This window comes from Callorhinchus milii, unplaced genomic scaffold, assembly GCF_018977255.1.
Source record: "Callorhinchus milii isolate IMCB2004 unplaced genomic scaffold, IMCB_Cmil_1.0 Scaffold16, whole genome shotgun sequence".
Taxonomy (NCBI): domain Eukaryota; kingdom Metazoa; phylum Chordata; class Chondrichthyes; order Chimaeriformes; family Callorhinchidae; genus Callorhinchus; species Callorhinchus milii.
The window spans coordinates 10,274,496-10,287,981 of NW_024704757.1; the positions used below are offsets into that span (position 1 = coordinate 10,274,496).

A 13,486-nucleotide genomic window follows, 5' to 3' on the forward strand; every position below is an offset into this window, starting at 1 on the left:
TTCGCTATATGGAATTAAGGAAAAGTTAATTAGTTTTAACCATGAGGCTTACTCTGCTCTATAGCACTAGAGAAAGTAGTTTCTCTTCAATCTTCCAATTAAATCCACTTTATGGCTCTTTGGGAAACCCACAACGCACAAATTGACTGCTGTTTTAGCCACACTTAACAGCAGTTACGTACTTGTGGAGGTGTTGACATTTTGATGTAAAGATACAAATGCAAAGATTATTAACAAGCAAACAAGATTTCTAATAATTCAAAAGAATTTTCCAAAACGCTGCATAATTATAAATTTTAAGATCACGTTCTTAAAGCTAAATCAATACGAATTTTGGTCCTCGAGGGTGTTAAAGTGTCAAGATTGTGGGACTTAAAGATGTAGTTTAAACTTCTGTTATTTAACTACAGTGGAAGGCTGAGGGAGTCGAATTCCCCATGATCTCACAATACATCCTTGTCAATCTCCAGTCTCATATCTCATTCTCAGAGAATTCACTTGATTTCTTCACAATGAATATGCCCAAGCATTTTGCAAGCTACAGTGAGGATCAATCTTCTGTCTTATGTTTTATTATTCAATCAACTTGTCAATCATAATCGGAGGATGAGAGACCAACCAGAATATTGCTGGAATAAATTTATTGGGAATTTGTAAGAACCACCAAGTCACATTCCCACTCAAGCTGATCACAATAATATAATATAAACAATAAATATTCCTTGCAATTGATATAACGCCTTATCACGTCTTTGAGATGCCCCTGACTGTCCAGCGTCTTGGGATGTCCTCCCGAAGTGAAAGGCGCTCTATAAATGTTATTTTGTTGTTATCTCAAAGCACTTCACAAAATATATTGTAAAGTGGTGTGACTGTGGCAGTGAATTTGTATACAGCAATGTCCCACAAACAACCAAGGAGTGAATGACCAATTTTATTTTATTGTTGGCCAGGACATCAGGAGAAACTCCCTCTCTTTTCGAATAAAAAGACCTTTGGGATTTTTAACACCCAAGTGAACAGGACCTTGGTTTAATGTCTCACCTGAAGGCATGTCTGACAATGCAGCACACTCGAGCACTGCATTGTAGTATCAGCAACAACAACTTGCACTTATATAGCGCTCTCCACGCAGGGTAGCATCTTAGAGCGCTTAATAGTGACGGAGCTTGATTCCGAGCCGGGGGAAGTGGGCGGTGGCCACAAGCACGGTCAAAGTGAAAAGTTTTCAGGCGGGACTTGAAAGAGGAAAGAGAGGGGGCAAGGCAGAGAGATTGAGGGACTCTGTTCCAGAGTTTTGGGACGTAGTGGCTGAAAGCGCGATCTCCGATGGTGGGGCGGTGGGTGCGAGGGATGAGCAGGAGGCCGGTGCCAGTCAAGTGGAGGCGCCAAGTGGTGGATTGGGGTGTGAGGAGGTTGAAGATGTCGGAAGGTGCCAAGGAGTGAATGGCTGTGAACAGCATATGGGTTCTAAGTCCCGACATAGGACTTGTACCCACAACCTTCTGACTCAAAAGGTAAGACTGCTGCCAATTGAGCCAGGTTGACACATGTAATACTGGTGGCTGAAATGGAATAAAATAGTACTTAGAGGATGATAATAATATAGGAATCCTTGCAATTGATATAGCTGCTATAACATTGAAACTTCTCAAAGAGCTTCACATTGATGTCAAGTGTACACCAACTGTATATTCACAGGCAAAATCATGGCAGCCAATTTGCATATAGCAAACAATCTTGAAGTGAATTTATCTGGAGGATTTGGCCAGGACATCTGGAGAAACACAATTTTCGTTTTGAATAATGTCATAGGATACCTGAACAGACAGTTACTTACATATACAAACTATGGAAATTGCTGGCATGAGAATATTTACATTTGAAGTGGGAGGGGGGCCATAAGCACAGTCAAAGAGGAAAGTGTTCAGGCAGGACTCCCCACTTCAACCCCAAGCTCGGGTCGTAACTCTGTCTGTTCAGTGCCTTGGGAAGTCCTCCCACCGTGAAAGGCGCTATACAAGTGTAATTTTGTTGTTGTTGCAATGTGTTGAGACGTCTCAAATTAATCAAGAATTACTTTGAAATATAGTGACAGTTATGTAAACAGATATAACAAGTAAACCGCAGCAGGCAACATCTCTTTGGTGTTTTGTTCAACCCCAAATTCTTCTTCAAGCCTTCCATCTGGGCTCTGACCAAATCTGTGTTACTCCTTCTCCACAACATGCCCGTCTCTATTACTATCATTATCACGACCTCACCCAAATGCAGCCTAAACACTCCTTTGTCACCTCATCTCTAGTATTCCCAATGTCAAAAAAGGAAGGCTATTGACCAGGACATTGGGAGAAACTACCATTTTTCAATATACTGTAGCCATCGGATCTCTAGCATCCACCTGAAGAACAGGCAGGCGAGACCTTGCTTTGACATCTCATCCAAAAAAGACACTTTAGACAATGCAGCACTCAGTCTTTGAATGTCAGTCTGGACTGTCCGTTCAAGTTCTGACATTGCACTTGAACTCACAACCTTATGACTCTGAAGCCTCTACGTCTGCAACTGGTAATTAAGCAAAGAAGAGCACCTCACGGTACCCTCCCCCCACTCTTGACTTCCCTCCTTGTCAGGAAGCACATCACTGCCATTATTATTATTATTATTATTATTCAGTTGGACTACCTCTACACACCGAGCTGCTAATTGCAAACAGCTAATACAGAGGAATTCACGAGCGTTCCCCTGCGGTCTAACAATCCGTGACACGGTGTACGCACCATTGAATCGCCTGCAGGTTTGAAACACTGAAGGATCAATTTCCAAGGCCCAGTTACCACCCCCCACCCCCCAAAAAAAAAACCATCAACACAGTGGTAGTTTGTAGGTCATAAGGTTAATGATTGATTGTCCACTGAGTTATATATATATATATTTATATATAAAAAAATGAGCTTAGCATTGAATGACACCCTTTAGCCTTCGGGCACTGTAAGGCGCCCCGTCACGCCTGCGACTTGCATCGAGGGTGTGTGTATCCCCCATCATATAAAATGCAAAATCGTGCATTTTATATAACCCTATACCGTGCGTGTAGATGGCAAATATGTGAATGAACTGCCACGGTTCCTGGTGGTGGGGGGGGGGGGGAGTGGGGGGCACCATCGGACAGAGAGTGTGACAGCTTAAAGGGATTCAAGCAAATGCAGACTGAGCCCAACATATACATGATATAGATATACATATAGATATAGAGAGAGATTTTAAAAGGCAGTAAAGGCTGGAGCTCTGCGGCTTGACATTTAACAGGAGTTGCAACGCCCATCGGCGGACCCGCGTCTCCGCCCTCCACCGCTCCTCTCCTCCTCCCTCTGATGACGACGCAGCTGATGCCCGGGGACCGCCCGCCACAGCGGAGTCCAAGTTGGTAGGGGGGGAGGGGGCAAGGACGAGGAGGGTTTACCACTGCACCAAACGCTCAGCCGACTGCCACTGCCGGGGGTCGAGAGGCGATCGAGATCCACGCAACATCGCTGCGAATATACGGGGGTTGGTTGGGGGGTGTGGGGGGGAAACAGGGAATAAAGGACAATTGGTTGAGCGGTGTCCACCGCCGCCGCTGCTGCTGGTGGTAGAGTCTTCCCCCCTCCTCCAGCCACTGGGTGCGGTCACGTGCTCCGCTCCGAGCCGCCATTTTGTGTGTAGTTGTGTGCAGGATCCAGCTGGAGTGCAGCCGTTGCCGACTGCCCCTCCCTCACTCCCTCACTCCCTCCCTCTCCCGCTCGGCGTGAATTTCGTCAGTAGGAAAACGGGTAGAAGCAGCAGCAGTAGCAGCGACAGCAGCAGCGGGGGGAAGAGATAGAGAGATAGAGAGAGAGGAAGGAGAGAGGAAAAAAAAGGGGAACCGAGCGACATTGCACACTTCGCACGTAGCCGTTCGTTCCCGGTAGTTATTTAGACGCGTGTCCTAAGCAGAGCTCACAGCTCGGGCAAGATGTCGACTTCGGAGACTCCCGAGTACTCGCCCTTTTTCGCGGTGATGGGCGCCTCGGCTGCCATGGTTTTCAGCGGTGAGTCTCTTCTAAGTCTCTCTGGTTAACGAATTGTCTTTGCCACGGAAGCCGGTAAATAATATATTTTTAAAAAAAAATAATAAAAAAAATTCCTGACTGGCCGTGGGGTTTGCTCTTGACATGTCTCACCCTTACTCACCCCCACCCGCCCGCCCGCCACCACTGTCTCTTTCTCTCTCGCTATCGCCCTCTCTTCCCTCCGGGGTCGACAGGGTAAGAAACCGAAAGCATTTAATCGGGCGGCGGGGGGTTCAATTTTCGTTTATAAGGACGTTTGACATTTAATGAGGCAAAATGGCCGCGAGTGAAGGTGATTGGCTTTTTTTTTGTGGGGGTATAATTTATTTCGATGTCTTCCCTTTTTCTCTCTCTCTCTCTCCCCCCCGCCCCCCCCTCCTCCTCCCTCTCTCTCCTCCCCGCGTCCCCCCGCCCGAGAGAGCCCGAGGCATCGCTCACTTGTCCCGCAGCGGGTGGATGGCGGCCTCTGCGGAGGTGGACAGCCACTGCGACGCGACGGGTTGGAGAGCTGCGCGCGCGGGTGGTGGTGTTGGTGATGGGTGGGGGAGTGGGGGGGGGTGAGAGGAATGAGATACCGCTTCGGGTGTTTCCGTCAATCGGCCCCGAATCCGATTCGTCTTTGCCTTCGGCTTGAGCTGGGAATCTCCCGACACTGTTTCGTGGCGCAGAGGCGATCGGAATATTGGAGGAGGGAGGGGGTGGGGAGGGCTGTGTGTGTGTGTGTGTGCAGTTCGGCAAGTTTCGGGCTGGCAGTCTCGAGCTGATCATATGATGGGGATGACGTTGTGTGATCTAAAATTGACCGTCTCTGGTGTAGTGCAGGCATTTGTTCATTTATTTAGTAAGGCAATAGAATGGGTTCTCGGCCGATCAGGTTCCCTCTCCCCCCCCCCCCAACCCCCTCCTCTCCCCTTTCTCCCCCTGTTCCCCTCCCCCCACCCCCCCCCCCCCCCCCCCCCACCCCCGAATGCGTGGACTGCCTTTATTTTCAAGAACGGATTTTTCAAAGGTAGTCTTTGCTTTCCACAACGCAGCCACATCTCATTCGAGTCCCTCAAAATGGAGAGAATGCGACTGACCGTTGATTCGGATTTATCAGATTTCCTTCACCGTTTGGAAATCGAATGCGGCAGCCGGACGTTTTAATCGCTCCTCCACACACCCATTTCCCCCTCCCCAGGCTTAATGATTTGACGAAAGCCATACTTTAGGGTAACCGTGGAACCAGCGGCATATCAATTTTTGTAGTGTATTTTGAAATGGTGCTTTCTTCTTAAGATGGCGTAAATTCCAAGGGAGGTCTAAATTATTATATAAAGGAATTGGGTTAAGATTTGGTATTTTTCCAAATGAAGCATTGATCATTTTTCTTTTCAACCTGTGATTTTTTTTTTTACCCCCTCACCCCCAGCTGGCTGTCATTCTGCAGTATTCTGTCAGAATATTCTGACCTAGTTTTGTTTTAATGCAGCTGATTTATATAGAATCCTCTTTAGTAAATTTGATAATTATTGAGCCAATAGAATAAGTCCCATGTTGCAATATAAACTATTTCATTTTTGAGTTGGGATAATAATTGCAGAATGCCATTTGTATGTTACAATAAAAGTGGGTGACGCAAGTAGTTTGAGAAATTAATTTGCATTTAATAGTAATGGTATTTGCCTGCTTTTAAAGTCTGGTTACGATGAAATACTGTTCTTTTCACAAGCATTGAACAATATTTTAGGTTACTTACGCCAAATTCTTATGGTGAAGACCAAATTGTTAAAAAAAANTCTATCCTGTGACCTTATTCAGCTGGTTGCTACTGGTTTCCTGTCTTTCTGAAGTTAATTACGGTATGTTAAACAGCCTAAATGGCATAAATTGGCAGATGTACATTTGTGGAAGCAGATCATAATTGTGCACTGTTTAATGCACTTCATCTAATGTAGTGTAGATGAGTGGATATTATTACCCAATGATCTTTGGCTGATAAATGAGCCAAAATAAATGAGATAAAATAAATTGAAACAACTGGCAAGCATTTTAGGTTATCCTGGGAGGCCACTGACCTGACTCAACTTGATATTCCATTCTTGGTATCACTGGTGACTCATATGACTAAATTATTCTGTCAACTTGATCAATATCAGTGTTTTCCTTTTTAATTCCCAAATAGTTTGGCTTGATGTTTGCTGGATAACAGGTGTTGTCTTACGTGTATATGAAAAGGCAAGAAATTCATTGAGATTGACTTAATAAACAAAAATGAAGCAGAGAGAAGTACAACAAATAAAGCTTGTAATTCTGATGAGTGAGGTTTTTGCAATTTTTACCTACATGTCTTCCATTTTAATCAGGATGCTGGGAATATTTACATGATTTAAGATTCTTGGAACTTTCCGCTCCAACTGCATGTGTGCTGGGGTTAGCTGACTTCTTCCTCCTAAAATTGTAGGTATCTGATTTATAGATGGTGTAATGAATTAACAGTTGACATGGAATGGTAGAATATAGATTAATGCATTGTCTCCCCAAATGGCGATTGAATCTTGTCAGCCAGGCACATCTTATTCGATGGGAAGCACACTTGCTTAGTATGTACCCAGATTGCTTGCCTACTGTCAGCTAGATTCTGAAAAAAGAAAAATGAAGTTCAGTGTTTGAATACTAGAATTTGTAGCTATGAAAATGAATAGCCCTGATCAATTATTAAATGTACACTGCAAGGTTTGTCAAACTTGCATTTTTGTAGCACTGTCAAAATGTCTCGCAGAGTTTCACAGGAAATTGCTATTTTGTTCCGCTGCAAGGATCCACACTACAGCATGAAGTAAAAATGGTTGATTGTTGGGCAGTACAGTAGAACAACAAGATTTCATTTATTTTATTTTTCATTTATAGAGCGCCTTTCACCTTGGGAGGATGTCCCAAGGCGCTGGATAGTTGGGTCAGGACCCGAGCAGGGGGGAAATGGTCAGGGTGAGGGGAGGGAAGGGAGGGAGCGATGAGGGAGGTAGAGTTGAGAGGGGAGCTGAAGGCACAGTCGAAGAGAAAGATCTTGAGACCGGCCTTGAAGGAGGAAAGGGAGGAGGCGGCGAAGGCACTGGGGGATGGAGTTCCAGAGCCTCGGGGCTGAGAGGCTGAAAGCCCGGCCACCAATGGTTGGGGCGGGGGATGTGGAGCAGACCGGAGCCAGAGGAACGGAGGGTACTGGCAGGTAAATAAGGGGATAGGTAGGAGGGAGCGAGGCCGTGAATGGCCTTGTAGGCGAGGATGAGGATCTTAAATTCGATCCTCTTGGGGATGGGAAGCCAGTGGAGGCGAGCGAGGATGGGAGTGATGTGGTCGCGAAGCCTGGTGCGGGACAGTACACGAGCTGCAGAGTTCTGAAGAAACTAAACTGACATGACATTTTATTATGTCCACATGAAGATAGTCTTATCTGAAAGATGACACTTCTGACAATGCAGCGCACCAGTACCTCACTGGAGAATGGGCGAGGACAGATCTTTTCATATGGATATTGCAATCTTATGATTCAATGGTGTGAGTGCTGCTACCTGAGCCAGACTAATAATGCAAGTCAAGTATAGTAATGGGGAAATCTAATCTTTAGTCTGGTTTGCCTTGGTTACATATTGTATAATTAAATCATAGCTTTCTTTCAGTGTAACAGATTGTGTAATTGAGGAACTTGTGCGTCTTTAGTTTTTAGCAGGTCAATAGTAAAACTGACAGTTGGGTGTGAATTTTGGATAACTGCATCTTAGAAATTCAGAATATGAAGTAGACATTTAGCGCATGTTGTGTGCTCTGTCACAGACCATGGCCTGCAAACCGCAACCTCCCCATTACTCTTGTCAGGGTGGTCAAACCTTTTGGCTCCTGAGAGCTGGATGTCAGATTTGAGAAATGTCTGCAGGCCTAATAAGCAACATTTTGTATTTCCCTTCCAGAAACATAACCTATAAGATTCGCTAAGAAATCTTATGTTTTAAATTGTGTAACCATTACTTAATTTGCTGCTCAGTTTCATGTTTCGTATGTGTAACTGAATTATTCTGGATAAAAGAACCTTTTATAAGAATACTAATGCTCCAGAATAGTGTACATAAAGATGTTGTGATTGAATTTCTGATGTTTGAATGCTTTCTCCTCAGCTCTGGGAGCTGCATATGGAACTGCTAAGAGTGGCACAGGAATTGCTGCCATGTCTGTCATGAGGCCTGAGCTCATCATGAAGTCAATTATTCCTGTGGTCATGGCAGGTATCATTGCTATTTATGGACTGGTGGTGGCAGTACTAATTGCCAATTCACTCACAGACAAGATATCATTATTCAAGTAAGTAATTTTAACAGACAATTTTGGATATATAGTTTGGGCATGGTGTGCACTGATGATCAGCAATGCTAATTAATTTTTTTGTCTCAGTTACTAGTTAGGATTTTTGCTTTATAAAAATGTGCAACTGACTAGGAATGGCTGTTTGTGGGACATTGCTATGTGCAACTTGCTGCTATGTTTCACCCACAAAATAGGCAATATGCTTTACAGTATATCCTGTCAAGTGCTTTGAAACCTCTTAACGCGATAAAACATTACATCAAATACAAGGATTATTAACTTGGGGTATTTGCCATGTTTTTTCCTTTAAACCATTGACTTGTGCTGATGTTCAATTCCACAGGTAGCTCCGGTAATTTGCACTGTCTTGCATTTATTCACCAAGATACCATGCAGCAGGTGCTATTTTCCCTTTAAGGGAACACTACTATCTAATCCAGCCTGTCACCACATGGGTTTCTTTTCCTCGCTCCCTAGCACTGAAGCCTTTTCTTCCTGTATAGTGTCAGTTGGGAAGCGAGGAATAGGGTGTATACAGGATGGACCAACTTTCTTTCCAAATAAAACAGGAATGGGAGACATTAGTAGTAGCTGGTTACAGCTTTTTTGGGTTCAGGTTGGCTGGTATCTAGAATTAAGATGTTTCCTAGTACTAAGAGATGTCAAAATGCTGGTCTAAATCTATAGAACTATAAAGCTACAGCATTCCTGAGAATGTTCATATCCCATTTTGTTAAGGTATTCAACTGGGAGTTTGGGCTATTCCATTATCCAAAATATAATAATATAAACTTGCTGCAATTTAATTATTGGTGTCAATTTTGAATTTGAGTTAAATCAGTGTTAACTGATTTAATTCTCACATTAACTGGGATATTTTTGAAAGTTTGTTGCTTGGTGCTGGTTTTCTTTGAGTGCTGGATATTCTTTGCAGTCATAACACCATTTATAAATATGGCTAGTACATGAGCAAAAGCCATGGAATTCAAAGTTTCCTTTGAATTATCTCCCCTAATCCTTTTGGAGGTGTTTATTACAAAGGTCTAGTTTCCTCTTGAATGCATCTACTATCTAATTCAACCGCCACTTAAAATGAGTTTTTCTATATTTAAGCTCCACCCACACAAGTGAGCTCTTACGACTGCATAGGAATGCAGAAGGGCAAGTGATTATATTCTTAAAACAAATTAAAATTAGGACTTAAGGTAAAGTATGATAGCCGTTTAAGCATGTGAATTGAAAACGTGCACAACCAGTTTATTGATAAACTTGGGTGTAAATGGGTACCTGCCTTTTTTATATTGTTCCTGGGAAAACAGTCATTTGGCTGCTTTTCCTCTACAGTTTTTGCTTCACTATAAGTGGCTCACTTAAACTTTAGCTTTCTAGGTATTAAAGTCCACCAGATGAGTCCTTCGGGCAATGTGTTTTGCTTCCACCATCTCTAATTTTATTGCAGTATGCTGATATGCAAATGTTGAATGAATGCTGTAACTCCATTGCTATACATATCTATGTGAAACCTATTTGAATGAAGTGTTGGATGAGTCAGTGTTGCAGTTATCCATGTGATGGTTCTCTTAAAAAAATACTTCAACTGATGTTGAGGTGAAGCATTTAATTCTTGTATCTTATGTTTTATGAGGTGTAAATTAAACTAGATTAGTTCAATTTGCCAGTAAGAAAAAAATGCTGTCTTACTGAAATTGTGAAAGCTAAGCTACTGCTTGAATAAGCAAAATCCGATCAATGGCCTGGAAGTGGGTATGATATGACTAGCTACATTATAGCTGCAGGTTTGTGAATATTCTGTTCAACCTATTCCCTGAGCAGTTCGCTGGAAAATGGCAAATTTTGCTACTTTTCTTCCTCCATTCCCCCAAAATAGTCTAGGATGAAAAATTAACTTTAATTAGTGATTGCTGCTTCCTTACAGCAGGGCGGTTGTATTTTAACAAATTAATGGGCATTTTTCAAGCTCTGATTTGAGTTTAAAGTGATGTATGCTGGCAGAGCCACCTGGCTGGAAAAGAGCATGTTTCAAGGGATTAGACAGCTTTTCACTTGCCTAAAGAGTGGTGGTTTGCTACTATTTGGATTGGGGGGGGGGGGGGAGTGGTTACTTGGATGCTTTCAACTCCTTCCTGCAGTAAATCTTCCCCCACCCCCAAATATTTTTGGGATCACTGAAGGGCGGTCTTTTTTGATCTTGAGCACCCTCATATGAGCATTATTAATACAATTCTGATCTGACTCAAGCTTTCGGATTTGTGGGTGTCAGTACCCACTCTGGTATCTTGTACAAGTTTCCAAGATGTTGGCTGTCATTGAGTACAACTCTTGGCGGCCCTATTGCATGTTGTGGAGTGGCTGCGCCTTTGTTCACCTGAAGGTTCTTTTTACAATTTCAATACACGTGCATTACTGTCTACCACAGAGCCATCTGATGAATATGATTCTGGCCTTGCCCAACAGACAACCTCTTAACTTGTTTTGGTATAATGCAGTTGCACCGTAGACCTGTGGTATACTGAAAGTATGGTACAAGTTTGGCTTTACACAGGCACCACACGAGCAATGACCTGAAGTGTGAATTGGTGACCTTTTTTTTAAAAAAAACGTGTGCTGCTGATGCAAGCCGCCAGTTTTATAACTGGATCAGCCGCTGGTTTGTTTGAACACCCTTCAGAAGCGGAGAAAGATTTCTCAAGTCACAAAGCAATTGTCCTTTGTATCCTGGTTGGCAGTTCAGATGTTTCTAATTTTCCCAACTCTTTCGATAATTCTGAATTGAACTGCTGTAATAAGTACTTGTTTTGGAATAGCATCAATTTGTTTCCGGCCAATTCATTGGGTTTTAAGTTGTGATGCTATATTAACCACTATCACCAATCAGTACTCTTCTGCATTCACTACGCACAAAGTTGGTATTGGTTGGTGTGCGGCGTACAGGAAATAGCAGCAGTGTCTGACCTGGCCATTTTTGCTTGTGACAATGAGCCACGCACATTAGACGTTTTTGCAAAGTAAATGTCAGACCACATCCCAAGGTGCTATAGGTGAATCTGCATTATAATAAACCCTTTATAAATGTGTTCTTCTGTAAAGAGTAGCCCATCTTAATCCTTGCATAAGCAACTTGAGAGGGATTGGATGCACCAAGTCCATTGTGAGATACCAACTCAATGTTTGACCTCCTAATGTGCATGGCTGTTGGCGCTGCACCAGGTAATAGTTTAACACCAAAATTACATTTGCTTTCTGAATGATCTTATTTCAAGGCTACAAACAGCTTAGTATTTAACTGTGCCAAAAGTTGATCATAACATTAAGCCATTTCTCACATTCTCTTTAATGGTGATTTTGCATTACCTATGTCTGTTCCTCAATTCTGAACTGAGGTGAACCACGTACAAAATTGCCTTTTGCTACTTACTACTTAGTCTTGGTGCTTTATCCTGTAGACTAGGCTAAAGATTCTTGAAGCAGGAGTACCTAACCATGGGGTCTAAATATTTCATGCCTTTGCTACTTGCATGTAGAGATGGAAATGAAAATGAGGAAGATGTCTATAGCAGAGTTACACTGTTCATATGCTCCTAAGATGGCTGAGTTATCTTACTTTCTGCCACTAGCAAAAGAATATTCAAATTTGGGTGAAATTGAGATGTACAGAGTAACCTTTCTAATTGCACTGTTTAATGGGTTTGTGAAAAAGATTGCTGATCCCATTTGCAGGTTGAGGTTGCCGCTGATGTTGCTTGAATAAAAAGCCAGCCTCTCTATGCCAGAATTGTACTGCATTTTGGTAATCTCGGGGACAACTGCATTATATGAAGCATATGCCTGAGCCTGAACACCAATGGACTTCAGAGAATACTGTCTTGTAAATTCTATTGTATATTGTATGTTGGAGAAAGTAATCTTTTTTGTTTTTTTGTTCAAATTTCAGGAGTTTTCTTCAGCTGGGTGCTGGTTTGAGTGTGGGTCTGAGTGGTCTCGCTGCTGGCTTTGCTATTGGAATTGTGGGTGATGCTGGTGTACGAGGAACAGCACAGCAGCCAAGGTTATTTGTTGGGATGATCCTCATCCTCATTTTTGCTGAAGTGTTGGGGCTGTATGGCCTGATTGTTGCTCTGATACTGTCCACAAAATAAATCTTGCAAATATAGAATTTAGCTCTGTCATGCTAATGGTCTTAACTCCAGAATGTGTACAGTTGCATCACTTTGGTAGTGAATCTCTTGTAAATGCGCAATGTATGTTAGTGATTGTCTGTCCTGTGTTTAGATATTCAATTGTACTGGTTTTAAGAGCCAGGTGGTTCAGTGGCTCCTAATAACTTGTGTGCAATTTCCAATCCATTTTACCATTGAGGAGCACTCTATATAAATTTAGAAATTGTAATGTTCATTTCTTTTCACTGGATATTTTATTTATAAAGATTTAAAATGTTCATACATTGTTATAATGGAGCAAACTTTCTGGAGTCCCCATGATCTAAGTAGACTATTGCACTGTCAGTAATTGTATTTGCTCAGATCTCCTTGGATGTAATAATTGGTGAAAGATTGGATCTGATCATAGTCCTTGTGTCCTGGTATTGGAGTGAATTCTATTTGTGTTTTTAACATCTTGAGGCACATGTAAATGTTTCCAGTAGTACAAATGTATGGATAAGTGTGCACCCTGTTGGGTTTCACATTTCTGATGTTTCCAAATAAAATTTCCTCAACTTACTTTTTGGAGTGGCCTACTTTTGTACGCAAGAACATTCAATTGACTTGCAAATGTACAGCATTGAAAGGGGCCAATTGGCCCAACCAGTCTGTGCTGTGTTTATACTCCATGTGAGTCTCCACCCTCCTATTCCCTTCTTCCTCACCTGAAAGTCTAGCATTCTTAAATGCCATTTAAATCACTTCAACTGTAAGAATCCTTAAACAAGGAATTATCTGACAAGAAGCAAACACTGATATCCATCTGGCCCTGAAAAATGTTCCTCCACTATTCTAGAATGCCCCTCAAGTTTCTTGCTGAATAGAATGTGTTGCGTCCCC

At 42.6% G+C, this 13,486-nt stretch overlaps 1 protein-coding gene across 1 annotated transcript; it reads left to right on the forward strand.

The window, feature by feature from the left end:
* Window positions 1-3,796: 3,796 nt before the first annotated feature.
* atp6v0cb (ATPase H+ transporting V0 subunit cb) lies at window positions 3,797-13,164 on the forward strand. Its single transcript, NM_001292941.1, is given in 3 exon segments — window positions 3,797-4,070; window positions 8,240-8,423; window positions 12,379-13,164. Coding segments are annotated over 3 exon segments (465 nt in total). The 5' UTR covers window positions 3,797-3,994; the 3' UTR covers window positions 12,584-13,164.
* The last annotated feature ends 322 nt before the right edge of the window (window positions 13,165-13,486 follow it).